General features: G+C 52.4%; 8 protein-coding genes across 8 annotated transcripts; 5 read left to right on the top strand and 3 right to left on the bottom strand.

Annotated features, from left to right (window-relative positions):
* Positions 1-3,185: 3,185 nt before the first annotated feature.
* Positions 3,186-5,327, bottom strand: BO82DRAFT_342963 (putative endosomal sorting complex protein TSG101). Its single transcript, XM_025633604.1, has 4 exons — positions 5,261-5,327; positions 5,084-5,192; positions 4,773-5,011; positions 3,186-4,718 (listed from the first exon to the last, which is right to left on the bottom strand). Exons 1-4 carry the CDS (start codon positions 5,312-5,314, stop codon positions 3,330-3,332), a joined length of 1,791 nt encoding a protein of 596 aa, XP_025488566.1. The 5' UTR covers positions 5,315-5,327; the 3' UTR covers positions 3,186-3,329.
* A 1,188-nt stretch (positions 5,328-6,515) lies between these two features.
* preB (alpha-factor pheromone receptor STE2) lies at positions 6,516-8,191 on the top strand (the record flags this gene model as incomplete). The annotated part of the gene is made up of 2 exons (XM_025633603.1): positions 6,516-7,260; positions 7,351-8,191. The coding sequence occupies 2 exons, from the start codon at positions 6,516-6,518 to the stop codon at positions 7,788-7,790; spliced, it is 1,185 nt and encodes a 394-aa protein (XP_025488565.1). The 3' UTR covers positions 7,791-8,191.
* Positions 8,162-10,939, bottom strand: sly1 (syntaxin-binding protein). The gene is made up of 4 exons (XM_025636021.1): positions 10,689-10,939; positions 10,412-10,628; positions 9,962-10,344; positions 8,162-9,910 (listed from the first exon to the last, which is right to left on the bottom strand). Exons 1-4 carry the CDS (start codon positions 10,726-10,728, stop codon positions 8,409-8,411), a joined length of 2,142 nt encoding a protein of 713 aa, XP_025488564.1. The 5' UTR covers positions 10,729-10,939; the 3' UTR covers positions 8,162-8,408.
* Positions 10,940-12,594: 1,655 nt separating this feature from the next.
* On the top strand, positions 12,595-17,039 carry BO82DRAFT_291508 (uncharacterized protein; the record flags this gene model as incomplete). The annotated part of the gene is made up of 10 exons (XM_025631733.1): positions 12,595-13,308; positions 13,366-13,547; positions 13,603-13,724; positions 13,774-14,296; positions 14,761-14,863; positions 14,919-15,466; positions 15,526-15,929; positions 15,988-16,229; positions 16,292-16,888; positions 16,947-17,039. 10 exons carry the CDS (start codon positions 12,595-12,597, stop codon positions 17,037-17,039), a joined length of 3,528 nt encoding a protein of 1,175 aa, XP_025488563.1.
* A 169-nt stretch (positions 17,040-17,208) lies between these two features.
* BO82DRAFT_158516 (uncharacterized protein) lies at positions 17,209-17,526 on the top strand. The gene has a single exon (XM_025630231.1). It carries the CDS (start codon positions 17,299-17,301, stop codon positions 17,476-17,478), a length of 180 nt encoding a protein of 59 aa, XP_025488562.1. The 5' UTR covers positions 17,209-17,298; the 3' UTR covers positions 17,479-17,526.
* Positions 17,527-17,758: 232 nt separating this feature from the next.
* BO82DRAFT_385978 (DUF218 domain protein) lies at positions 17,759-19,032 on the top strand (the record flags this gene model as incomplete). Its single annotated transcript, XM_025638220.1, has 4 exons — positions 17,759-17,939; positions 18,020-18,127; positions 18,267-18,318; positions 18,502-19,032. The coding sequence occupies exons 1-4, from the start codon at positions 17,848-17,850 to the stop codon at positions 19,030-19,032; spliced, it is 783 nt and encodes a 260-aa protein (XP_025488561.1). The 5' UTR covers positions 17,759-17,847.
* A 33-nt stretch (positions 19,033-19,065) lies between these two features.
* Positions 19,066-20,360, bottom strand: BO82DRAFT_357444 (spindle checkpoint protein MAD2). Its single transcript, XM_025636020.1, has 8 exons — positions 20,255-20,360; positions 20,166-20,191; positions 20,085-20,110; positions 19,989-20,027; positions 19,900-19,928; positions 19,700-19,845; positions 19,573-19,646; positions 19,066-19,515 (listed from the first exon to the last, which is right to left on the bottom strand). Exons 1-8 carry the CDS (start codon positions 20,301-20,303, stop codon positions 19,227-19,229), a joined length of 678 nt encoding a protein of 225 aa, XP_025488560.1. The 5' UTR covers positions 20,304-20,360; the 3' UTR covers positions 19,066-19,226.
* A 155-nt stretch (positions 20,361-20,515) lies between these two features.
* Positions 20,516-27,762, top strand: BO82DRAFT_317699 (DNA-directed RNA polymerase III core subunit RPO31). The gene is made up of 4 exons (XM_025632620.1): positions 20,516-21,300; positions 21,353-22,574; positions 23,068-23,201; positions 23,311-27,762. The coding sequence occupies exons 1-4, from the start codon at positions 20,576-20,578 to the stop codon at positions 27,566-27,568; spliced, it is 6,339 nt and encodes a 2,112-aa protein (XP_025488559.1). The 5' UTR covers positions 20,516-20,575; the 3' UTR covers positions 27,569-27,762.
* Positions 27,763-27,783: the final 21 nt, after the last annotated feature.

Below are 27,783 nucleotides of genomic sequence, written 5' to 3'. Positions count from 1 at the left end.
AAAAGGAGAAGTACGCTGTCGATCTTTGTCCCCGAGATTATAGCCAAGAATTATAACCACCATTAGCTTCGCGGTCCTATGTTCCAGGTTAATGGTCTTAGTTGACAGGTCCGGTGGATATCAAGTTTGGCTTTCCGTGCACTTGATACATGTTGAACGACAGTAAGTAAAACGGTGTCATCATGATGGATCTTCATTATTTCATGCATATATTGAAAAGGAGACGAACTATCCTCCCTAGGAAAATGCGGTAGTCTTCGAGAAAATAGGAGGTGGATCGCTTTCCTTCTATGTAGCATCACTAGTGACCATGACGGGGCATGGCAGCATTGAAAGTACATGAGATGTGTCAGTAAGACTCTAATAGTCGACTATGTGGGCCTTGCTAACCGCAACAGGCACATGGTAACTACTTTATCCAAGTTCTTAGCCCAGTCTGTACTACGGAGGATATGTCACGGGTCAGAGGATTTACAGGAGGATTGAATGTGAGTCGGTGTGTGTTCGGTGCTACGAAGTTTAAATAAGGTTGCCTTGGGGTGAAAGGTTTACTTCGTACCTGGTACGGAGTATAAGATTACTATTGAGAATAGGGGTATGTAAGTCCATATGTTCTTCGGTCTAGTGAGCATACGTAAATGATCAACTTTGCTGACCAACATAATGCAGCCTCATCGCTAGGATAGGTTGTCACTATTGAGAGTTATAAGTTACCTTTACCAATCGACTCGTCGCAATATACCATGCTCCGGACTTAGCGGCTGATGCTCACCTCGACTCAGTACTTAAGCAGTATGAGTCAAGTAGGAATACAAAATAGAAGAAGAAACCGGATCTAATCCCTCTTGCATCATGACCTTCAGGGACGTCGTCACCATGGAAGAACATTGCACAGCACCTCATCCCTCTTTATCAACCTCGAATACCATCAGGTCTTTCCCGTATGTACATAGTTGGTTACTATACTACATACACCTCGCTAAAACTTCGAGCCGAGAAGTCAACTACTAAGCTGCATCCGGCAATGGACGATAATGCGACCGGTGCGATGATACTCAAGATTATCTCTGCTAGTCCGATCTGATAAGCCCTGGCTTGCAATTGATCAGATCTTCCCCGTAGCAATACGGAGAGTGCACTGTACATACGTATAAGTGAACACACCAGGTTTCCAATTACAAAGTAGATGACTACTCAGCAAATCACTGCACCGATGATCTAATCTCGGACGATCGCTTACACGGTTCTCACAATTGCGCATCGCCACTCTGTTCTTCTCGGGTGCCAGGGAGATATCGTATAAATCCGGAGCCGGTCGGATGAGACAAATACATGCATAGGATACCCACTCAGCCACGCGAACACGAGGGCTCATTTATATCTGAGTAGTTAATGTAAACGATGTAAGCATCCAGAACGGCGCATCTTAACGCCTCTGATCTTATCCAGGCACAGCATGTACTGTACATACTCTATGCAAGACAGAAATTCTACGAAGTACTCAGTATTGTTGTATTGTACATGCATTTCCTGCAAGATCGCGGACATCTCCGAAACCTGCTGCTACTACTGCTGCACCCTGCACCAGGTGCACTTCCAGCCCTCAAATTCAGGCACGCATACGGAGGAATGATTGTATTTGGCGGTCAGTGAAATGGAACCGGCCTGCCTTCAGCCGTGTGTGGCTTGGAAAGGGCGAAGTACGGTAACTTAACTGAAGTAGTAAGTAAGCTGGTGCTTCCGGGAACTTAGCTCGGCTGTACACCGCTGTGTGTCTGACTCTCGGGCAGCACCAGCAGCACCAGCAGTTCGTAAAGCTGACTGCGGAAAACTCTTGAGTCTCGTGTTCACGTCGTCGCTTTGGGACAATCTGTGGTGAGTGGACGATATACTTAGATGGGATCTATACTACTGTGTATTAATTGACTTGGACAAATCATGGCTCAGCGAGGCTCTGCATGGAGATTTGACCATGCGTGCACTGCTGACAGGAGGATATGCGGATATGGATTGCCGCTTGTGCTAGCCAGTGAAACAGAGTTCCCAAGAATGGAAAATGGATTTCATGAGCCCTATTAGCAATGGGTAATTACCACTTTTTTCTCAACTTTACATAGGTCACGTAGGATTGAGGGTCAAACCTGTTTACAAGTTACATTACGCCAACCCAAAGCACGTGACTGTCGATTCGCCCGGGCCAAGTGGAAAAACTAGCTTTAATCTTAAGAAGTGAGAATATATATTGTAAGCTATATATAAAATCATGTGATCTTGTCACTAATTCAATATCACAAGCAACCACTGAGCTCGCCTTAGAATTTGATACATTTCAGTGACGTTACACTTCCCTAAGCCCTGTACACATGTGCGAGTAGTACCCAACAGAAAGTATAGTCAGTGGAGAGGTGGGTTGAGGGGGCAAAGGGAAGAGAACCGCCGCCAAGCAATGGAGCAATGGGGTATAACCGTTCAACAGCAAAGACTGGGACACTAGCTAGTTATAGTGACCCCCAAAAATGCATGGACTCGTCAGTACGACTCCCAAGTCTTCAGGTTTGTGTTGCGGCATCAGCCGACACGCATTTATCCAATGTGGCGAATTGAGTAAACAGTTCGATCGCCTACCATACACAGTTCCTTGCAATAAATATACAATGTGACCATGGTCAGTTTGAGTCAGGACAGTATCCTTGGTTGCTTAGCGTAGATTCCTAACATCTGATGTCATATCTTGCCACTGTTTGCCGCTGCGCTGATCTAGGGTGCGCAGTAAATGCCGCGTTGTCAACGTAACTGCATCAGCATGGACAGGCTAAGAATAGGGAGTTGTTCAGGGCTAGAGTATGTGCATAGTACCCCGTATGTACTCGAGTAAGCACAGTAAGATCAATGGCTAGACCAAAAAGTTGCTAGCCCGAATTTCGATCCAAGCGGGGAGGCCCGGAAATTCAGGCTGAAATGAAGATCAATCAGAGTCCTGGAAAAGTGGGCCAGTACGGACTAGGTTACTCATCAAACACCATACGAGAAAAGCATTGAACCGGAAATCATATGTTATATCAGTAAGCTGGCCGGGGATATAAACCCTTCAACATAAATTGGCATGAAATCTTGATATCACTGGGACCTGAGGTGGCTTGGTTCATAGCCCAGCGGAAATTTTAGATCGGACGATGTATTGGTCTCTTCCTCACCACTTTGAATTCATGTCATATATACATTTGCAGACGAATAGAGAATCGTACGTCTATTTACATCTCACTTCTACGCACATTTCACGTTCGATTGCCTAGCAGAAAAGTCCGCCCGGACATGGAAAGCCACACTTCTTAGGAAACCTCTCCAACTTCCAACCCCATCCCCTTCCCAATCTTGCGGATCAATGCCCTTTTCAAGAAGGCTTCGCGCGCAAGTCCACGCGTGTGCCGCGACCAGGTCTCCACCCCAATAACTCCCTTGGCTAAGGCCGCCTGAAGAGCATAGATAGCTTGCTGAATGCCACGTTCTTCTGCCACGAGATCGTAGAGCTGTTTCCCGACAACGGTCGGAGCCACGAGAACCTCATCAATAGGAGGCAGACCGGATGCTGCTGTGGTAGCATCGCTGGTGCTGGACGAGGGCGCCCCCGATAGTGAGGAGATGCGAGTCTGCGCGTCGCCAATGACTCCATCGGCGCGGTGGAGAGTATGCTGAAGGATGGAAGTATTCGACTGTAGAGTCGCATTGAGGGTATTCAAAGAAGAGATTTCCCCTTGAAGCGTTGCAATGGCAGCGTGAAGAGAGTGGGACTGAGAGAGAAGAGAGTGCGCTGCCGTTTCAGATTGTGCAATGTTGGTCTGCAGGGTTTCAGAGAGGGTCTTGGAGACAGCCTGGAGGAGGGCGTCCTTTTCTGGATTGGGAGGAATGGGGGGTGCGGGCCCGGTAGGTGTGAAAGAGGGGAGCTCGAGCTCGAAGGGTGAGGTAAGAAGGTCGGGCGTTTCAGATTTGGGACGCTGCTGCTGCTCTGCCGGTAGGGGTTGTTGATGTTGATATCGGGGTAAGGGCTGCGTGGGCCCCGGATGGGGCAGCCTCTGAGAGTGTGCAGAATGTGGCAGAGGTGTCTGTCGTGGGGGCATTTGGGCTGGGACGGGCTGATGAGGCATGTGACCAAAGTCCTGTGGTGATACGATGGGTGCGTTGCTCAAAGGCTGAGCGTATGGTTGTCCCTGAAGATATTTGCTTGCTGGCGGAGGGGCATGCTGCGGGTGCTGGTACTGACTTGTAGTCGGCTGCAGAGGGATACTGCTCTGCTCCGGAGGGTACTGCGACGACCGAGCTCCAGGGATGTTGATGCTTGATTGCTGTTGGAAAGACAACTTTCGAAGGTCTTTTTCTTTGGGTGGTAGCGGGGGAAGTGGAGGGGGAGAATTGTATCGTCCTGTGGTTGAGGACAGCTGTGACTGGCATTCTGGATCCGGAGTCTGGCCGGGCTTTGGAGGAGGCGGAGGAGGCATTTGAGTAGGGCGCTGCGTAGGCGCGACGGATGAGCTTTGAGTCACTACGGAGCGCCTAGGAGATGATTCGAGCTCGGGGGGTAGCGGTGGCAAAGGAGGAGGTGCCTGCACCTGCGGTGACAGTGGTGGTCGCTGCTGCACAAGTGGCTGTTGCTTGTATCTCACTGGCGGCTCCTTTGCGAAAACCTCTCGCAAGATCAACAAGAAGTCGACAAGAGACGACCTCTGTGATAACTTGTCAGATTCGTGCGCGCGTCGCAGATTCCCAGAACTACTGACCTCCCATGCCTCTGCCCAATGTGCCAGGTAGTGATGGTAAACCATCCCCTCCAGCGTTACGTGCTGGCCTGCACGCACTGCCATATCTTGGGTTGGCGTAACGTAGACGATTGGAGGTTCTCGAGGATAAGTGTTTGGTATCCACAATGTCACGGGAAATTTGTAAACGGTGCCGCGAAACGACACGGGGAGCGTGCCTGACAATTGGAGAAGCAGGGCCGAGAAGCCAGTTTCGTAGGCTAGATAAACAAACAAGCGGTCAGTTCCTGGGCATAACGAGAGTCACATTAGCCTGGAAGAATCCCACATACTGTAGACATCTGTTCGTGGAGCGATGGATGGATACTGGGCAAGCGCGTTCGCGACATCGTGGTAGGTCCGGTTGGGATCTTGGTAGGTTAGTCTGGGATCGTAATGGTCCTAAAGGTAGGTTGGCAGTCAGTGACGGATAATTAAATTGGCCTAGAAGAAGTTGCAAGCTTTCTCACCCGCGTCAAGACACCGTAGAGCCAGTTGAGTGTCCTCTGCGGCACTGCAGCCATGGCGAGGGAGCTGGGATGAGAAATAGTCAGAGTCGCATGGTGGGGGGGAATGAGTTGGAGATGGAGGCGGGCGGAGGTGTTGAGGTCAGCGGCGGCCGATCATCGCGCCGCGGTTTCTTCGGAGCTTCCATTCAGCACCTCCCAACCTCGAAGGTCTCTGATCACCCTGAATTACCAGAACTACCAACACACATGATATTTGGAACAGGAGACTAGCTGTGACTGCACTTTATAATCTTTTATGGCCTAATCTATTCTTTCTCGACCAGGAAAAGCTGCAATATCAGTCATGTTCACCTAAAACAAGTGGGGGCTTCAGATATCAATTAACACTTACATACCATACTGTCTGCTATCTTTTCGTCGAGATCCCATCACCAACATGTTCAGAGCATATTCTCCGAGTTCGATAACCCTTGACTCACCCTTGACTCACCCTTGACTCAAGGGTCTCTCAAGGTTACTGTGCAATTGCTCCCATGAGTTGGCATTTTGGATCTGAGGAATAGGACCGCGCTTGAAATATCGTACCATTAGGGAACTGTCGGCCTCAATTGTGGTCCCATCACAGCAATACATCGATGTCGATGTACAACCACAAGCGTCTCCAGATCTCTCCCAGTGTATCATCAAGAATGTACCGAAAACTGAGGTCATGGGGCCGTGGTACTCCCAGTCGCCAGAGTGAGTAGCATGTGTCAAAACACCGTGCGCGGATCATGGTCCACCTGTTTAGGCTTGCCATTGTTCTTGACATTGGCCATGACATTGTTTGTCTCAACTGTCAGGGCTGTCAAGACCTCCTTGTCTAGCATTGTGTGCTGGGACAAACCGATGATTGGCATTGTACAAAATCGAGGCCTACAGTGTTCTACTTTTTATATTGTTATACTTCCTCCCTGATCCAGTAGACATATTGTCTGTCTCGGGGTTGCACCGCATGGACAATATTACCGGCAATGAATCACTGGCTTGTCCATTCATCGGGCCTGACCTGGTTGCCATATCCAGCAACACGGGGCTCATGTACTGGATCGTGTACAAATCGCCGTTTAGAAGACCTCTTCGTCTTCCTCTCCAAGAGGAACAACCACGTCTAAACCCCAATCACGCTCGCTACTTCGTCTTTTCACTTTTTACATTGGACAGCAACAGCATACTAAGGCCTAGATACAAGCAATTCATTGACCGAATCGCCATCATGAGTCCAGAATTCGACCCGTTCACTCAAAACGTCACCTTCCACGCTGCGGACGGCGCTCCCTTCAATGTCCCCGTGGAAGCTGTGGACCAGTTCATCCAGTATTGCATTCGCATCTGCATCAACTACGGTGCCCAGCTTGGAGCCAGCATTGTCCTACTGGTGATACTCCTGCTCCTCACGCGGCCCGAGAAGCGTCGCTCCAGTGTCTACCTCCTCAACTGCTCAGCCCTGCTTCTCAACATCGGGTTGCTTCTCTGCCAGGCCCTGTACTTCACCTCCCCGTTTGTGCACGTCTACGCCTACTTTGGCAGCGACTATTCCCGCGTGCCCCAATCCACATACGCTAATTCGGTCCTCGGAGTCGTGCTGGCCACCCTCCTTCTCATCAGCATCGAAATCTCGCTCGTCCTGCAGGTCCAAGTCGTCTTCGCCAACCTCCGCCGCCGCTACCGGCACCTCCTGCTCGGTGTGTCCATAGTCGTGGCTCTGGTCCCCACTGGATTTCGCCTTGGCTTGATGGTCGAGAACTGCAAAACCATTATCCAGGCCGTGACTAGCGCGCCCCTGATCTGGATCCAAAGCGCCGCCAACATCACTCTGACCATCAGCATCTGCTTCTTCTGTACCGTCTTTGTTGCCAAACTCGGCTATGCCATCCGCCAGCGCAGACGCTTGGGGGTCGCCGACTTTGGCCCAATGAAAGTGATCTTCGTGATGGGCTGCCAAACGCTCGTTGTTCCCGGTACGTTCACATCTCTCTTTCCCTTCAGAAAGCTTGGGCCTAGTTCAATTTGCCCTAAGCAATTTCCTAACTAACCATCCGAACATATAGCCCTCTTCTCCATTCTCCACTACGCAGTCAACGTCCCCGAACTCTCCTCCATCGTCCTCACTCTGGTAACCATCTCCCTGCCCCTCTCCTCCATCTGGGCCGGCGTTGCCCTCGACCACCGCCCCGGCAATAGCAACGCCAATAGCAACAACCTGGCCAGCTCGACCTCCTCTCGCCGCAATCTGTGGCAGGTCCTCTCGTTCTCCTACTTTGGCGACGGCAAACACCTCTCTTATTCGGCCTGCACCACCTCAACTTCCACGTCCACCTCCCTCCAAAGAGGCAACAAACCCGGCACCAGCACCGGGACCACCTGCTACGCCGATCCAAACCAAAACCGTCAGCAACAGCAACAGCAGGATCTAGAAATGGGATATGGGATTGCGGTGGAGCACGATATCTCCGTGCGGAGCGTCAAGCGGGAGAAGGACGTGCTGTAAATCCTGCTCGGGTATCCTGCTTCTGGGCCTGGGGCAGTTGGGGATGGATTGATCATAATCATGAAGCAGGGCTCAGGAAGGCGGAGAACATGGAGGGGTCGTTGTTGGTAGGGGTTGGAGATAGAAGGGGCGACGACTGACGCGGTGTAGCCCTAATTATTCGCCTTCTCACTTTTCTGCATTTGACTTCCGTTTCTGAAACTTGACAAATGTTGTTGTGGATGCAACTAGAGCAGGAGGGGGTCGCGGTGCCTTCTAACCTCATTTGTGGATAACTAGAACTCCGTGCTAATTTACCGCATCGGGATGTTCACTACTTCGAGGGGGAATCTTCATTTTTCGATTCCTGAACTGCTTTTTGTGCCCACGCAGACTAATTCTGTGCTAATATTCTATTTATTCTACTCCAAAGCAGAGAGCAATCGATGCAGTGTCCATTCGCATGATTTAAGCATAAAACCTAGGAGTAAAGGTATAGGCCTTCATACTGAATAGCAGCTCACGCGCTTGATTCTTTTGACTCTTTGTCACATCAGAGCGTGTCGAATTACTACCAATACTACGTGCGTCGAAAAGGTAAAAGATAGAAGAGTTGATCAACTCCGCCCCTGTCACCGCTCAACCTTCTCGCCCCAGCTTCGCTAGAGACTCCGTCAGGAACTCATTGGCATTCATCAAATCCGTACTACCATAGACCACCCTGCGGCGGGGCCCAGTGAACGCACCCGACCCAGCGCCCCGGGCACCACCGGCACCACCACCATCCTGCTGACCATTCGCCCGACGGACCCAGTCCTGCAGGTTCCCGTACTCGTCCATGCTACCGCCGCCGACGGTGAAGACGATGGCCTCGTTGAAGCCCTGGCGCCGCTGCCCGAAGGTCGCTGTGGTGCCGGGTCCAGCACCACCGCCGAAAGCACCCTGGCCCTGCGCATGCCGGGATGCGGAGGCCGGGGGCATGGCGCCGCGAGCGTTGGCGCTGCGCGGGTCAAAGTACAGATAGTTCTCTGTCTTGGCGATGGCGGAGCTGGACGCGGAGGCCGGGTCCATAATCGACTCGGTGATTTTGGTCAGGGTGAGGTCCTTGTTGGCCGGGAGAAAGTTCTTGACCCCGGAGATGAGGGAGTCGAAGTTGGCGCCGAGGGCGCCGGAGGTGATGCGGTCGGTCAGCTGGTTGGAGAGCGAAGAGAAGCCGCGGAAGAGATTCGACGATTGTTGCTGTTGCGGCGCCGTGCCCGCCGTCGCCGTCGTCATCATTGTCATTCGCGTGATCTCGCGAACTTGGCGAACGTATGACAACGGGCTGACGTCCTGCACACCCATGCGTGTGAGGGCTTCTTCGAATTGGCCCATCTCGGCCCGGGAGACTTCGGTCTCCGTGCTCAGGAACCAGATGATGAATAACCGGATTTTGTCCGTCGGGTTGTTGCCCTTTGTGGAGTCGTTGATGAGGTCCATGATCTGCGTCTTGGACTGTTTAGTGATGTTCTCTTCGAGCTCAAAGAAGTTATCCAGCTGGCGGTCTTTGATCCCCTTGAGGAGGGCGGTGGCGATGTTCATGTGCATGTCGAGAATGGCTTTCCGTTCCCGCAGTTCAGGTAGTAGCGTTATGGCTGCCTTGAGGTGCTGCGCTGAGGCGCTGGTATCGTTCTGCAAATCTTCGATAGAAGAGGCTCCGGTCTTTTTGGTTATGTCATTGGCATCCTCTTTGTATCGCGTCAATTCGGCATCGATATCCTCGGCAACCTGGGGGAAGGGTGCACCGGCATTGCGCTTCCAGAAGAAGTCATTGCTATTCAGGTCGTACGCCCGCTTCGTTACACCCTTTGCTGGATTCGTATCGTCCGCTGTTTCTACTGTGATCCGGTTGAGACGCATCTGCAGAACATCTTGCACAAGGGACTGGTAGGTCCAAGAGTGGGACAGCATGGGGACTAAATCCACGTTGCGATCGACGATGACTAGGGCCGGTCGCGATGAAGGCACGCCGGGAGTAGCCTTTTTGCTGGAGAAAAGATTGTCTTTCGAGTTGAGGATATGATCGCGGAGCTTGCGATCGAGTTTAGTAGCTATCAGCTCCGCCGCCCCGCCCTTGGGACACCTAATGATGGGAATAGACCCTATTTACACGTTAGCCAATAGACGATTACGGACGGAACTTCAAGGCCTACCCATCGTAACGGTGACGCTGAACAGCCCGCTGACAATCCGATCAACGATAGCATCCAAGTCATCGTCGCTTGTTTGTGCGCTGTTAATCTTCCAGTAGGCATCGTTGCCTAATCCCAGGCTAAAGAGGTCTGGCTCCGCAACGATGAAGTTGAGGTACTGGTCAAAGACCTGTGCGACATGTTCTGCGGTGCCTGTAGTTGCGATCTGAGAGGCAAAGTCTTCCAGCAGGGGTCGAGGTACGGAGGAGAGGAAGTTTATGTAGGCGGGGGAATAGAGACCGCGGGAGAGGTCATTGGTGATCGCCTCAATGTTGGCAGTGGTAGGCTCGACGAGATAAATGACAGGTACATCGGGTATCGGATAGCGATTGGCGTTGATGTTGCTTGTGGTCTATGTCAGTCGAACGTCTTGCCAAGTATGAAGTCCTCCACGCGCAGGGGACCCCGTACAGATGGATTGTGACCCCCCATGTCCTAAGATCATTGACACGCAGGACGCTACTGATCACATCTCTTCCCAGGTTATCGAATACCAAGACTTTCCAAATCGGATCCCCGTCCTCATTCAACACGGGGGTTGAGAACAAGCCCTGGGTAGAGCCATCGGGGTGAATTTCGTCGGTGGGAAGTGTATCGTGATTCAAGTTTAGTAATTTTTGGATGGAAGCTGAGGGAGATTAGACATGTGCGATCGCAGTGGTGATCGAAAAGGGAGGCTGCAACCTACCGACCTGACGGTCACGGAGAGAGGTGGAATGCGATGCCATTATGCGACTTGACTTGCTGCAACACCCCGGACGGTTTCACAATCACCTGAATTGGCTCAATATCATGACAAGTTGGAGTAGGCGATGAGAATAGCGGCTGTGAAGATCGAAGACAAGAGTAACAGTAGGTAGCGGGTACAAGAAGATGATATTTGCCAGACGAGAAGGACAGCGTTAGGTGTTGCGCAATGTAGAACCAGCTCGGGGGAAGCAGTCGGTGGTCGAACTAGAGTACAGTACACAGTTCACGTTCACAGTACGTAGACGCTCCACCTGGCAGGCTGTCCGCTCGGAAGGACAAACCAGACAAACCGGACAAACCAGACAACGGCTTGGGTTGACTCACGTGATTGGTGCTATCGCCGAATGGGCGTAGACTGACCACCTATTATGAGCTCGCCCGCCCAACAACGCAACAACCGAATTGCCGCCCGCCGGCTTTTTCAGTCTTACCACCGCAGCTCACCTCCCTCACCAACTTTACCTACCAATCCTCCTTCCTCCCTCTCCCCTCCTCCTTCCCTTCCTTCTCTCTCCCCAAGCATCCCCTCCACCTCCCCCCAGCCCCCAACCCCGATTCCCTTCCATCGCCATCACTTCCCTCCTCGTAAAGCAAATGACTATGCTGCTCAACAAACTGTTGTTCTGAGTGGCTCTTTGTATACCGCCTTTTTTGATCATTTTCTAAAGTCAAGAGTTAAGGAAGCTGAAGAAAGAAGAACAAGAAAAGGCAAGGCAGTACGAGCAGGACGGAGTTTTCGCCCCCGTCCAGCTGAATTGTTTCCGCAGACAAGGTCCGGGAAGAGGTTTGAAAACTAGGAAGAGTGACAAGGTTACCTACAAAACAAGCACAAGCGTTTGCTTTGGAAAAGACAAGACAGACGGCAGGCAAAGAAAAGCAAAGAGGAGAGAATTTATTCGGAGAGTACGAAGTACAGTACGTACTTGGGCTGGTGTATTCAAACCAGAATTGGATCCAGCCTCTTCCTGTTCTAAGAAAACATAACTGCTGCTCTGCTGTGGTGTCGTTTGACAGCGCGCGCGCGCGAGAGAGAGACGTGGACGTGACATAAGGAGGAAGAAAAGGCCAATTCAGGCACAGGGCGGCAGCACCAGCACAGCACATCTACCTCATCACATTCTATTTTCACTTGCTCGCTCACTCGCTCGCTCTCTCTCTCTCTCTCTCTCACACACACACACTCTCTCTCTCTCTCTCTTGTTCGAATCAAACAACCTAGAGATCAGTGAGATCGGTTTCAGGTGTGGTATCCCCCTTTCATTCGTTCTGCTTTCACCGCATTCATTTACAAGATCCTAAAGTTGCCACCCGTCTTGCCTGACTACAGTACCCTTATCCTTGAGCCTCGCTCTGGTCGGGTGTTACCGCTTTCCCTGTTATTCCTCTGAATTCCGACGTATCAGCAAACGCACAGGCTGACAAACTCGGCCAGCTTCCTTGATTCGTTGCAGCGGGCTCCTGGGCCAGATTTGCTGCGCCGCCGTTGCTTTAGGAGCTTGGACCAATAGACTGATCGTGACTGCGTCCTCACCCCCACTCCAGTCATTAAGAGCGGCATTCGATCTTGTCCCAACTTGGCAACCTCTCGGCACGTGGATGCATGTGACCCTTAACCACTTTGGGGCATAGCCATTCTGCACTGTGACTGCAACAAACAGTCCATACAATTAATACCCTGTCATAACCTACCCCCCCTCCCCACCCTCTTCCCTTACCCCTCACTGTCCTTACCTTATTCCACTGGCGGCCATTGCTGTTGTTTCTGTGGCTGCCACTGCTATAGAGCAGGAAGTAAAGCGTGGGGATAAGCCGGAAGAATGGAGCAGTCGCCGCCGCAAAACATCATGCCCGGTCTGCACCGCGCGCCAGTAGATCCCGGCTCGTTACCGCCGCCTGAGTACTGGAACAACTTCGAACCGCTGTATACAAACTCCAATCCTTCGCATCAACATGCACATCCTTCACAACAGCAATTACATCAACAGCCTCCTGACCAGCCTCAATCGCAGTCGCAGTCGCAGTCGCAGTCGCAATCCCAATCGCGATCGCAATCGCAACTACAGCCACAGCCGCCACAACAACAATCATCACCTCAGCCGCTAGGAATTAGCTGGGATCATCCGGTTTTCGGTCAGAATCCTCCACCGCAGAGTCCGTTGCCGACCCCTCAAGATCAGAATCACGGCCTGTATTCCTCCACTACCCCGCAGTCATGGCGAGCAGCTGCGTTACATCCACAGCCTATCTTACCGGCAACGGCACATCCTATCGGGATGACTTCGCAATATCGTCAAGCACCGCAATTCTCCTCAGCGCATCTTGCATATGACACGCAGCCGCTCCCCACATCGGACAGCGCTCACTTCCCATCTTACACATTTCCTCGATCCTACTATCCTCCTCAGAACGTGCCAGTGCCTGATGTATTTCCTCAATCTCATCTGCGTTCTCCTCCCGCGGCGCAGCCACAGCCTCAAGCGACTCATTTTCGACCCGATCCACACCAACACCAGGTCCCGCAATACTCACTACCTACTGGCTATGCTGGAGGAAATCTAGTATGTCAATCTTTCTTCTTCCGTGAACTCTTAAAAGCTGTACTAACTGATTTCAAGCACGTACCGATGGGTTACAACACTGAGTTCACTCAGTCTACTCCCACCGTCTCTAGTCAAACCATCAACCCACAGTTCCTCAGCTCTGCACAGCAAGCTGCTGCTAATCGACAGGCTGCCCTTCACCCTAATAACCTTCTCTACCTGAACCCATCTGAATACGATCGCACAGACGAACCAAAGTATGTCTATCTCGCCTGCCTTGTCCAGTTGTACGCGCTTCCTGACAATATTAAGGCTCTACCCGTTCTATCGGGAAGACTTGCAAATGCCACCCGCAATGGGGCAGTCCGTAGCGCATAGCCAACCGATTGCCCCCAAACCGCAATCTGCATACGAGTTTGTGTTACCCCTCAATGGTATGTTGTGTTGCACCTCGGTTGCTGAAGACCCTGCTGAACGAACTAGGTCCCAATCTGACTCAATCACTAGCAGCTGCAAAGGGCGGTAAAACGGCAAAGAAGTCGGCGACGAAGAAACAGCCAACCTCTCAGTCCAAAAAGACGACCGTCAAGGGAAGTAGTAAGAAGGTGGACGGGACAGCTGACTCTTCGGAATCAGAGACCGACAGCTCGGACTCGGAGCTTGAGATCGAGGATCGGGCACCCGAGGAGCCGTCTCCTCTGCCAGCCTCTCGCCCTAGCGAGCCCGAAGCTGCTGCGAAGTATGATGCTCTAAAGGCCGTGTGGTCTCCACGTAATCGACGGCCTAATGTGGACAAGGTCAAGAGTGCGCTGGTCGCATTCAAAGACGTTGTGAAAACCGTAAGGGATGCATGGAAAGACAGCTCCCAAGCCATGAAGGCGGCCGAGAATACAGGTAATAATGATAAAGCAGCCCAGCTGAAGAAGGATGTGGTCTTACAGCGCCGTCTCATGGATGTGGTCGTTTGTGCGACTTTGGAAACGGGCCATCCACTAATCGTCGAGAAGTATGTCCTTTTTTCTTTTTCTTTTTCTTTTTCGCTTCTTTCCCCTGCCGCACTTAGCAAATCGTTGCCGTCGTGACTTTAGAAGTCAGAAACGAAATATGAGCCTTTCCCATGTAGTCTACCTAGTGTGGGTTTTGGCATCTATTAAAGGAGTGTTTGCCAGTAAGGGTGAATAATGCTCACCCCTCAGAATGGAGAGTCACCTGGTCGAGTCCTTTGGTCCTTTATCAAGGCAACAAACATGACTGGGAGGCTCCCCCCTTTCGAGAACAAAGAAATTGGTCCCTGCCGATAAAGACTGGGTACTTCCGCAATACTCGTTGAGTATGGGCTGGCCACCAGCTTGGCTCCACCAGTCGGGGGGGTGGGACGGGGAGGGGGCTGCATATACTGTCACTCTATATTCTTGTTGCTTGAGCCTGTTTGCAATAATCCAGAGGAAAATAGATCACTGACGTTTACAGATTGGGCGAACATCCCATAGCCGTGGCAGCCCTGTATTCGTTCTTGCTGGACCGACACCAGGCTGCTGATATCAACGGGACATTGACTGTGAATATACTTAAGGTAAGCGATGCCGCTCATTAACCCATGATTTGACAACGCTGATCTCCATTCGTAGTTGCTTTCGCGCTTTGTTACCATGGACGAAGATGTGCTACAGAAGACCAATGTTGCCAAGCTGCTACCCAGATTTGTCAAGAAGGGTGGCCCAGCTGTCAGAGAATTGGCGCAGAAGATCATGGACAATGCTGCGGCTTCCACCAGAAGGAAACAGGAGACTGCGAAGCCAGCGGCCAAGGACGGCTCGCCTAGTAAACAAACAAGCACTGTTACTGCTATGGCTGCTCCCGACGGCACCCAGGCAGAACTAGCTGGATCTAAACGACCTCGCGATGCCGAGAGCAATGGACAGCCGGCAACGAAGCGAGTAGTCGTAGCGTCTCATTCCAAGGTTGCTGCGAAGCCCATTGGCGCTGTGGCACCTGCGCGGCGACCACAAGAAGCAGGCCCGGAGAACAAGGCAGCGGCAGCAGCGCAGCCCTCTCGTCCTAAGACTAATATTGTAGCGCCGAAGCCTACCAATCTGTTTGGGAGTCTTTCGTCGGCCTCGAAACGACCGGGAACATCCAATGCTGAGCGAGCAGCGGCTGCAGCGGCGAAGACCAGGTAAGATGATTGCATGAGATGACACTGGTGACACGACCGAGTGGCTAATGAATTCCAAGCAGCAATCTCCCGGAAAGGAAAGAACCCCAGCCTGCACTTCCGCGACCAACGTTCTCGTTCGGGGACCTCATGGCAGACCTGAACAAGCCGAAGGAGACGACTCCTGCTCAGCCGTCCGAACCTAAGTCGCCCGAGACGGAAGAAGAACGGAAGAAGCGCCTTCGTAAGGAGGCTCGACGCCGGTTGCGAGTCACCTGGAAGCCCGACGAGTCGCTTACTGAAGTCCGGCTTTTCACCCATGACCCTGATGAGGAGCTCGGTCCTGGCGATCACATGCAGCGTGAAGCTGGTGATGTGAAGGGTGAAGGTAGCGTGCTGAAGCTCCACCGTGATCTCGACGAGGAAGAAGACGAAGAAGGTGGCATACGCGAGGAGCAGTTGCTCGAATATCTTTTGCCGTCCGGTAAGTCTCACGGAAGATGCTCGAGTGTTGGCCATTGAAATCACTGACAATCCTCTAGAAATTGACTTCGAGGACATGTCTAACGAAGAACGTCATTTGAACTTCATCAAGCGTGGTGGTAATGAAATTCCAGAAAGTGCGGAGAGGAAGGCTCAGGAGCATCGTGAGGCAACCACCCTGACGGTGTTCTATACTTCGCCTGCGGACGTGCCGTCAACGCCCAAAGAGCCCCCGCAACCCGACTATGAAGACCCCACAACTGATGCGGTCTCCTTTGGCGAGGTTCCGGATCATGTCAAGGTGCGTATTCTATTTTTGCATGTCGCAACCGACCGACTGCGTGCTCACAACAAGCTCTGCAGGCCCGTCAAAACCGATACTTCGCTGCGGTCAAACCTCAGCCGCCACCTACAGCCGCGCCCGTAGCAGGTGCCCAAGCGCCATTCGATATTTCGAATCTTCTCAAGATTATTCGAAGTGCGCCCCAGCAACCAAAATCAACCCCTCCCCCCGAGGCCCAACCGGCGGCCGCGGGTGTCTCAGATCTTGAACGGACTTTCAGCATGTTCCGCCAGCCGCAGCCGCAGCCGCAGCCAACTCCTCAGACTCCTATATTGCAGATGCCCCAGTTCCCTGCAGCTCCTCAGCCTGCAACAGGTCAGGGCATTGATCTCCAAAATATCCTGGCCATTATGAATGCACAAAAGCAGATGCAGCCGGCGGTCACTGCCCCGCAAGCCCCACCATCTCAACCCGGCATTGCGCCTAACCTCGCTGCCATTTTCTCCCAAATCAATGGCCAAAACCAGCCCACCGCGGGCAACCCGCCTCAACAGTCTGGGCATTATGAGGACCCGGAGCGCAAGCGTCTTCGCGAGTCTGGTGGATATGATGGGACCGATGATGACAGGTACAGCTATTCCAAGCGGAACAAGTATAATGACCTTGGCAAGAAGCACGTAAGTATCTCTTGGATAATCCGTTCATCATGCAGGCAACGATCTAACTAGCAGATAGCCCAAGGCAGGATCTGTACCTTGCCGGTATTGGCAAAGCGGGAAATGCCGCAAAGGTGATGATTGCACATATCGCCACGATCCGTTGATTTAATCGTATCATTTCTTTCCCCCGCTTCATCTTCTGATACCCTCTGCCGACGCCTTTCATGCCTTCTTTTTTATACACCATTGCATTTGCTCGGCAGACACCAAAAAAATACTTACTCTTTCAAATGTACACTGTACCCCTGCATACGCCTCTGCTGCTGCCAATTCTCGGCGTCATTATGTCTGGCAAGCTGGTTTTCCTTGCAACCATCTGTGTGTTGATGACATGATACCATAGTTACCTCTGTGATTGCATATCATACATGGGATTCGCATGGAGTTTGTTGATCGTGGATGACATTCTTTCGTGGTTATTTTGTTTGTTTTCTTTTTCCTATTCTGCATCACCATCCTACCTTTCCATCGGATCGTTCACATTGCTCGGCTGGGTCACAGTCATATACGGATGTATGGTTTTTAAATCAGATCGATATGTATATTAATGATGTTTAGCTGGAAGATTATCGATATGAGGCCAGCTTCAATCGGATGAATTCGGTCTGTTAGAGATTGCTCCTAAGCTTCTCCCTTCGTACATGCTTCGACCAACATCAATATCACTCACTATCCTGGTCAGATTTGTCAAGAGCCAGTCCAGCTGAGTAGTATACTAGGTAGCCACCGAGATTATCGGCTTAGGTAATACACTCACGCCCGATCGGTCAGTCAAGTGCTTTAATTTGTTTGTATGTAGCTGTATCAACTGCGTGCCTGCTATGTAGAGTAGTCTCCAAGCCTCTCTATCATCCACCTCTATCTCAATTCCCAAACCTGCAACAGAAACGCAATTCCACCACTGCACCAAGTCCCCGATGATGACCCACCCACTCACCCACCTAATCATCGTCTGCTGCCACGCCATATACAAGGGTGGCCCAACCCACGGCCTCTCCGAGGACGAATGGTCAGTGTTGTACACTACGTCTGAACTTCTGTTTGACTCTTCGTGTAAGGGTCCCAGCTCCGCAAACTGACACTGTGAAGGGAAATCGAAACCTTCCAGAAGGGCGAAACGCCCACGTTCACCGCACACGTCAAGGCGGGCCTCCGTCTTGCAGCACAGGATCCGGAGAGTCTGCTTGTGTTCTCAGGGTATGTCCACCTAACCCCGCTATCTCTATCATGATCCCCCCGCCGGAGAGTACCCTCAATCTGGGCTAGGCGGTCTCCAAGAGAAGAGGGGACATATGGGAATCAAACTGATCGGGATGACGGGTGTACATATATACAGAGGTCCCACGAAACCAACCCACACGGCCCTAGCGGAAGGAGAATCGTATCTTGTAAGTTCCTGCCTAGCTTATAGTACAGTACCCGGCTCTATCCACCTGATCAGGGTTGTGCCCATAATTCATTCCATAATACAACGATGCTTCCAAGAAAAGCAAAAGAAGCAAGAACCGACGAGCCCCACACACTCACGCAAACAAGCCCAACTGTCACATACATACTAACAAACCAACTAGAACCTGGCCCGCGCCAACAACTACTACCAACTCGCCCCGACCATCCACCCCGCCCGGGTCGTCGCCGAGAACCTCGCCACGGACTCCTACCAGAATGTCCTGTTCTCACTGCTCCGGTTCCGGGCTGTGGCAGGCCGCTACCCGACGCGGGTGACGGTGGTGACGCATGCGTTCAAGCGGGCGCGGTTCGCCGAGGTGCATTTTCCGGCGGTCGGGCTGGGAGGCGTCGAATCGAGGGTCGCGGTCGAGGTCGTGGGCATTAATCCGCCGGAGGAGGTGACGCCGTTGCGGGAGTTGGTGGCCGGGGAGGAGGAGAGGGGGATTGGGCTGTGGAGGGGTGATAGGTATGGGGTTGGGTGGGTGCTGGGGGGAAAGAGGGTGGCGAGAGGGTGGACGGTGGGGATGGAGGAGGGGGTTTTGAGGATGGTCGATGGGTTGGAGGGGGTGGTTGCGGCGTTGGTTCGGTGGAAGGGAGGGAGGAATGGGAATGAGTGGTTCGATAGATTGGAGGAATTGCCTTGGTACGGTTAGCGATAGGAGGTCGCTGAAGGAGTGCTCTGGCTCATTAAAGTCGTTCATTGTGTGCGATTTTGCAAAGAATACATGGGTTTGATGTATGAAGGTCCCCGAAGAATGTGTATGTCAAATGTCCCAGATGCTACTCCGCCTTCCTCTCATTCCCACAACGCCGTTTGAAAGAAGAAACAAAAAACAAGGAATCTCAATCAATCAGCCAGGCGATAGCTGACTAGAGTCTCGACTCGGTGGTTGTTCGTGCTGAAGCTCCGGAGTTGGACCTTCTCCGCGTTCTTGATCTCTTTCGCGTCGCTGTCGCCCCATTCGACGGGGACCTCGGAGTCGGCGTCCGCGTACACCAGGACGTTGAAGGTGCAGTATCCGTTGAGCACGGGCAGAAAGGTCACGGAGGCGGTGATTTGCCGGAAGATCGCCTGGATTTCCTCTTGTATCTCCTTCTCGGTCTTCTCCACGGTGGCGGGTTGGGGTTCCTTGTCGCTGTTGTGAGGGTGCTGGTTAGCTGGTGTAATCTGGAAAGAAGGATCTAGTCTGTACCCGGGGGTAGCGTTCTCTTTGTCGCCAGTCGACTTGGAAGAGTGGCTCTTGGAGTGTCTGCCGAAGATTTGGACCTGGTGCTCCCGGTTAGTCTTCGTATGCTTGGTGAGGGAGACCTTAGGCGTACGTCAAATTGCCATCTCTCCACGTGCTCCCCAGTCTCTTTGTCTGTGATCACAACCACAAGTTTGGAGATTTTCCCTCCCATCATCCACTTGTTCAATTGCGACATAATCTTCTTGATGTAGGCTTTGACTTGGTCGTCGGAGGTGACTGGGCTTGATCAATGGAGGGATCGAGGGCATAGATTGAAAGAGGTAGACCAACCGAGCATGTTGAGGCCATATTTCTTAACCCTGTAGAAAGATTTAGTTAGAAAGAGGTTCCTCGATGAGTTCGGGTAGAGTTGGACTTACGTAGTGAAGTCCTCCGGAGGATACACACCCCGCTGGAAACTGGTCGAAAATGTCAATAGGCGATGTAGGCTAGACCATTATCAAACAGACACTTACAGAATAGAATTGATGGAGTATTCAAACTATGTATATTAGATATCGAAACCGAAAAGCCATATCACTTGGTAAAGTACTCACGAATTCTGCGACCAGCTTCGCCGATCCTATCTGTCCGTGAGCGTGCTGCACTAGTCTGTCTTAGGAGGCCATGAATCGTAGAATCGTACCTTTCAAGGACAGCTTGTGAACCTTGGATTTATCCTTTGCAGCCGACATAGTGGTATAGGACGATAGGACGAGAGGGACTTTCGGATGCTGTAAGTTAGGGGCAAGAGATGCAGATGCAGTGGAAAAAGTGACGGGCTAACCATGCTTTGTTTACACACCATTTGTCGCCGCGGCAATTCAGTCCACCGCCCGCGCAAATCGAGCGTCTCCGCAAAAGCCGTCCTTTTTTTCCCGCCCGCAAGATCTCGCTCACTGACCAACTCATACCCTCCCTCCCCCACCATCAAACGCTTCACTCCCATGCAAGTGCAGACCTCCCGATGCGAGGATGCCTGCAGTTAGCCAGGTGGCTGAGCGCAGCGCCAAAGTGCTCTGCTGCTAGCCTATTCCAGCCGCCATTCGGCCTTTCTTCCCCCGTTCGGTTTTTCGCCAACTCCGCATCACGCTCCGCCAGAAGTTCCGCTGTCCATAAATCGGATCTCGAGAACAGAATCGCCGCTATCCCGATCGATCGATACCGCAATTTCTGTATCGTTGCCCACGTCGACCATGGAAAGAGCACACTGTCCGACCGGTTGCTGGAGTTGACGGGGACGATCCAACCTGGAAGTAACAAGCAGGTGCTGGACAAGCTCGATGTGGAACGGGAACGTGGTATCACGGTTAAGGCGCAGACATGTACGATGATCTACAACCACAAGGGAGAGGATTACCTGCTCCATCTTGTCGATACCCCGGGCCATGTGGACTTCCGTGCGGAGGTCTCGCGCAGTTACGCCAGTTGCGGAGGCGCCTTGCTCTTGGTTGATGCCAGTCAGGGCATTCAGGCGCAAACCGTTGCCAACTTCTATCTCGCTTTCTCACAGGGTCTGGAGTTGATCCCCGTCATCAACAAGGTGGATCTGCCCTCAGCCGATCCCCAGCGTGCTCTGCAGCAAATGAAGCATTCTTTCGAGCTGGACACGGAGAGCGCAGTGTTGGTCTCGGCCAAGACTGGTCTCAACGTGGAACAGTTGCTTCCTACGGTCGTAGATAAGATTCCAGCGTATGCATCCCTGGCCCCTTTTCTTGCTGATGATCCGAACTAACCTAAACAGCCCTGTCGGTGACTTCACCAAGCCCCTGCGCATGCTCCTCGTCGATTCCTGGTACGATTCCTACAAGGGCGTGATTTGCTTGGTCCGTGTGTTTGACGGCGAGATCCGAGCGGGAGATCAGCTTGTTTCTTTTGCTACCGGACTCAAGTATTACGTTGGTGAAGTCGGTATCATGTACCCGAATGAGACCCCACAGACCGTGCTTCGTGCTGGCCAAGTTGGCTACGTCTACTTCAACCCGGGCATGAAGCGGAGTAAGGAAGCCAAGATCGGTGATACGTACACGAAAGTGGGATCGGAAAAGCTCGTGGAACCGCTACCGGGTTTTGAAGAACCCAAGTCGATGGTTTTCGTGGCCGCCTACCCTGTTGATGCAGATCATTTCGAGCACTTGGAGGACAGTATCAACCAGCTCATGTTGAATGACAGAAGTATCACAGTGCAGAAGGAGTCCTCAGAGGCTTTGGGTGCCGGTTTCCGCTTGGGCTTCCTGGGAACTCTTCACTGCTCTGTTTTCGAGGATCGTCTGCGCCAGGAGCACGGAGCCAGTATTATCATTACTCCTCCGTCAGTTCCCGTAAAGATTGTATACAAGGACGGCAAAGAGGAGATCATCAGCAACCCGGCCAAATTTCCCGACGACGAATCAGCACGTGCGAAGGTTCTGGAGTTTCACGAGCCCTACGTTACGGCTACACTGACTTTCCCGGATGAGTACCTTGGAAAGGTCATCGAACTCTGTGAGAACAACCGTGGAGAACAGAAGAGCCTCGAGTACTTCACGTCCACTCAGGTCATTCTTAAGTACGAACTTCCCTTGGCGCAATTGGTCGACGACTTCTTTGGTAAGCTCAAGGGTAACACGAAGGGCTATGCCTCGCTGGATTACGAAGAGTCGGCCTGGAGACCGAGCAGCATCGTCAAGCTGCAGCTGTTGGTCAACAAAGCCCCTGTAGATGCTGTCGCTCGCATCGTCCACTACAGCCAAGCGGATCGACTTGGTCGTCAGTGGGTGACGAAGTTCAAGGAGCATGTGGACCGCCAACTCTTCGAGATTATTATCCAGGCGGCTGTTGGGCGCAAGGTCGTGGCTCGTGAGACCGTGAAGCCCTACCGGAAGGATGTCTTGGCCAAGCTTCATGCTAGTGATGTCAGTCGACGCCGCAAACTGTTGGAGAAGCAAAAGGAGGGTCGCAAGAGACTCCGGGCTGTGGGCAATGTGGTGATTGAACAGAAGGCATTCCAGAATTTCTTGTCGAAATAAGGCAGCAACAGCAGGGTGGGCTTGAGATGAACTGTACCATAGTTTTCAGCATATAGATTATACCATATATACGTGTTGTTTCATTCCATCAATCCATGATGGCCACGGTATAAATGCACAGGTATTTACCGAGTAATAATTAGTAGACTGAGTAGAGTGAAGAATGCCGCAGCCGTATCCGCGCGCTGTGATTGGACGGACCGGGGGAAGCTGGCCTCGGACGGAGCTTCCAATTTAACCGCAGAAAAGTTCGTCGTCGCCGACCCCGCCGCCGCAATGGTCTGCAATTTCTCCCCCCTCCTCCCGTCGTCGCCGTCTTTTCTCCGATTTTACCTACCCACTGGTCTGAGGTGGCGTGCCGCTTGACTTGACAGTTTTCCTCACGACTACTGCGGTGATTACTTCTTGCGAGCGCACCCATTCCAGCGCCGTCGCATCCATTTCCGCTGAGTCACTGTCATCTTGCCATGATCATCATTTGACCACCGTGATGCAGCCTCCAGAAGGTGTGCAGGTCGACCTGGGCAAGGCCCAGGTCATTGACCGCGTCCCCAAAGTTATCAAGGAACTGAAGTTCGGTGTCCTGTAAGTAACTCTGAGGTTCCTAACTCATTCTTGTTTCACCCCTCCCCGCCTCGTCTTCGTGTGTCGCGGAAGCAACCTGGAGAGGGGATGCTGACTCTGTCTTACGAAGGTCCAACGACGACATCGTCAGCCAAGGTGTGGTGGAAGTCTCCGACCGGAAATTCTTTGATCTCGAGCACGACCGAGCCGTAGTCGCCAATGGCCCCCTCGACGCGCGCATGGGTATTTCGAACAAGACCTCGACATGTCAAACCTGTGGTGGGGCCCTCCAAGTCTGTAACGGACACTTCGGTCACGTCAGGCTCGTCCTGCCTTCCTTCCACGTCGGTTATTTCAAGCGAGTCATCACCATTCTCCAAGAAATATGCAAAGAATGCTCCCACATTCTCCTCCCCGAAGCCGATCGCCGTGCCTTCCTCCGCGAAATGCGTCGTCCCGGCCTGGACAACTTGCGACGGATGCAGATTGCGAAGCGGATCAACGAGCGGTGCAAGAAGACCCGCAACTGCGAGAACTGCGGTGCCGTGAACGGTGTGGTCAAGAAGGCTGGTACCAGCGCGCTGAAGATCACCCACGACAAATTCCGTGCCTTCAACGCCTCGACTTCCGTCAAGAAGGTGCCCCCGCCCAGCAAGATTGTCTTTGACCGGTCTTTCGACGAAGCGCGTACATCAAATGCCGAGGTCGAAAAGCATTACAAGAAGGCTCAGGATGATATGAACGCCCTGCGCGTGCTGAACCTGTTCAAGAAGATCTCCGATACGGATTGTGAATTGCTGGGTTTAGATCCGAAGGAGGCTAGACCGGAGATGTTTCTCTGGCAGTTCATCCCTGCTCCCCCAGTCTGTATTCGTCCTTCCGTTGGTCAAGACGCGGCCTCCACTGAGGACGACTTGACTGCCAAGTTGGGAGATATCGTCCAGAGTAACATCAACCTCAAGAATGCGCTGCTGAAGGGTGCGCCTGTGCAGACCATCATGGAGTGTTGGGACTACATGCAGCTGCAAATTGCCGTGTACATCAACAGTGACGTTCCGGGTCTGAACAAGGCAGATCTGGGAAAGCCCATTCGAGGTTTTGTCCAGCGCTTGAAGGGAAAACAGGGTCGTTTCCGTGGTAACCTGTCTGGAAAGCGTGTCGACTTCTCCGGTCGTACGGTCATTTCTCCCGACCCTAATTTGCGCGTCGACGAGGTCGCTGTTCCCGAGCTTGTGGCGAAGAACATGACCTACCCGGAAGTTGTGACTCGCTACAACAAAGAGAAGCTGCAGCAGAGAGTTCGGAACGGAACGAAAAAGTGGCCTGGAGCGAATTATATCACCAAGAAGGGCCAGACGTTCAAGCTCTTCCTCAAGTATGGTAACTTGAACATGATTGCCGACCAGCTCCAGGAGGGAGATGTTATCGAGCGTCATATTGAGGATGGTGATATTGTTCTGTTTAACCGCCAACCGTCCCTGCACAAGCTCAGTATTCTCTCCCACTTTGCGAAAGTCCGCCCTCACCGGACTTTCCGTCTCAACGAATGTGTCTGCAACCCCTACAACGCTGATTTCGACGGCGATGAGATGAACCTCCACGTTCCCCAGACGGAAGAAGCGCGCGCTGAAGCCATGGAACTTATGGGTGTCAAGAACAACTTGGCTACGCCCAAGAACGGAGAGCCTATTATCTCCGCTATTCAGGATTTCATCAGTGCTGCTTACGTCCTCAGTAGCAAGGACAACTTCTTCGACCGTCGCTCATTCACCCAGATCTGTCTTTACATGCTTGGCCCTCAAACCCGCTTCGATCTTCCCCCTCCCTCCGTGCTGAAACCCCAGATGTTGTGGACTGGAAAGCAAGTCTTCAACATCCTCATGCGGCCCAACAAGGATGACCCATGCTTGGTCAACCTGGACGCCGCCTGCAGAGAGTTCAAGATGCCAAAGGATGGGAGACCCAAGGATCTCGACCCCAAGGATGGTTGGCTCGTCATTCGTAACTCCGAGGTCATGTGTGGTGTGATGGATAAGTCCACTATCGGTTCCGGAAAGAAGGACAACGTGTTCTATATCATGCTGAGAGATTACGGTCCAGCGGCGGCTGCCGAGGGTATGAACCGCTTGTCAAAACTGTCGGCCCGTTGGTTCACAAACATGGGCTTCTCCATCGGTATCACCGACGTTTATCCCAGTGAGAAGCTGTTGCGCTCGAAACACGACCTGGTCGAGACTGCATACGCAGCCTGTGACGAAGTTATTGCCAAGTACAAGGCCGGTACGCTCGAGAAGTATCCTGGTTGTGACGAGTTGCAAACTATGGAGAACCAGTTATCTGGTATTCTCAGTAAGGTCCGTCAGCAGGCTGGTGACGAGTGTATCGCTCAACTGAGCAAGTACAACTCTCCTTTGATCATGGCCACGTCCGGATCGAAGGGTTCTAGCATCAACGTGTCTCAGATGGTTGCCCTTGTCGGTCAGCAGATTATCGGTGGCCAACGTGTGCAGGACGGCTTCCAAGACCGAACCTTGCCTCATTTCCCGAAGAATGCCCGTCAGCCTCCATCGAAGGGTTTCGTGCGGAACAGTTTCTTTTCGGGTCTCACCCCTACGGAATTCATCTTCCACGCCATGTCCGGTCGTGAAGGTCTGGTCGATACTGCCGTCAAGACGGCCGAAACCGGTTATATGTCTCGTCGGTTGATGAAGTCCTTGGAAGATCTTTCCACCAGATACGATGATACCGTCCGTAACTCGTCCGCAGCGATTGTTCAGTTCCAGTATGGTGATGACAAGCTGGATCCGGTGGATATGGAGGGCAAGGCCAAGCCCGTTCACTTTGACCGGACTTTCATCCATTCCGAATCCATTACTTATTCGAATGAAGAGCCGAGTCTGCTTCCTGCTGAAATCATGGAAGTCTGCGAGGAGATGCTGTCGAAAGAACGCGCCAAGCTGGTGCGGAAGGATCTGATGGGCAACACTCTGGCTTACATGGACCGCAGTGATCACGGCATTGACCAATTTGAGAGTGCCCGTGATTTCCTCGAGTCCATTCAGCAGTACGTTGCGACCAAGGCGGAAAAGCTGATTTCTCGCGGCGGTGACAACGATCCGTCTGATGAAAGAAGTCAAAAGGGTTTGAACCACACGGGCAAGTTGACTGAGCGCACCCTGCGGACTTTCATCACGGAGTGCTTGATGAAGTACAAGAAGGCTCAGGTTGAAGCCGGCCATGCTGTTGGTGCCGTTGGTGCGCAGTCTATCGGTGAACCCGGTACGCAGATGACGTTGAAGACTTTCCACTTTGCTGGTGTTGCCGGTATGAGTATCACTCAGGGTGTCCCCCGTATCAAGGAAATTATCAACGCCTCCAAGGAGATCAGTACGCCTGTCGTTGCTTGCGAGCTGGTCACTAAGGACAACATCATTGCCGCCCGTATTGTCAAGGGTCGTATTGAGCAGACTTATCTTCGCGACATTATCCACTATGTTCGCGAGACATGGACCGGCAAGGAAGCCTACATTACCGTCAAGATCAACTGGAAGACTATCCAGGATTTGGCGCTGGAGCTGAAGATCGATAACATTCTGGCTGCGATCAAGAGCCACAAGCGGTTCAAGGCGGACGATCTCAAGTTCCGATGCTCGCGCTCACACATCCACGTCTACATGGATGTTGAGCCGTCTAGCAAAGCATCTCTATCTAAGACTGAGATTGCGCACACGAGTGCGGATCCTTTCCTGCGGTTGAAGCACCTGAAGCGGATGCTTCCTGATATCCAGGTGCTTGGACACCCCCAGGCCTACCGTGCGATCATTCGAACGGATGAGACGTCGACTACCAACACCCTTCTGGTGGAAGGCTACGGGTTGAGGGCGTGTATGACCACGATGGGTGTAGACGGCCTTCGCACGACCACCAATAACATTATGGAGATGCGCGAAGTGCTTGGTATCGAAGCGGCCCGGTCGACGATCGTCCAGGAAATCAGCGAGGTCATGAAGGACATGGACATCGATCCCCGACACATGCAGCTTTTGGCCGACGTCATGACCTACAAGGGTGAAGTTTTGGGTATTACGCGATTCGGTCTCGCTAAGATGCGTGACTCGGTCCTGCAGCTGGCGTCCTTCGAAAAGACCGCCGATCATCTGTTCGATGCTGGTGGTGCCGGCCGGACGGATCTGATCGAGGGTGTGTCCGAGTGTATCATCATGGGTAAGACGGTGTCGCTCGGTACCGGGGCCATGGAAGTTGTGCGCAAGATGAACTTCTTCGAGGGCCAGATTGGGCCGAGGAAGACGACGTTCGAAGACGCGTGGACGGATGTCTACGAGGTACCTCTGGAGCGGGCGCGGGCGAAGCGCAAGGGGCGGGCTTGAGGCCGGGAGGAGGCTTGTATAAAAGGGATTTGATTCTGGACATGGAAAAGTCGGTCGCATACCAGGCGTTTAGTAGTGTCTGTACAGTCATGATTTAGCGATTACCGCGAGGTAGGCGGCTGTCTTGTATTTTACGAGCAGACGAAAGACGATTCAATGAGTCTGAATAAGATATCATGGATGATTGCTTGATTTAAGGGCGTCTGAGAGTAGTG

The sequence above is a fragment of the Aspergillus uvarum genome (genome assembly GCF_003184745.1).
Source record: "Aspergillus uvarum CBS 121591 unplaced genomic scaffold BO82scaffold_57, whole genome shotgun sequence".
NCBI classification, from domain to species: domain Eukaryota; kingdom Fungi; phylum Ascomycota; class Eurotiomycetes; order Eurotiales; family Aspergillaceae; genus Aspergillus; species Aspergillus uvarum.
Note: the sequence above shows the minus strand (reverse complement) of the source record. Positions and strands in the feature narration are given on the sequence as shown.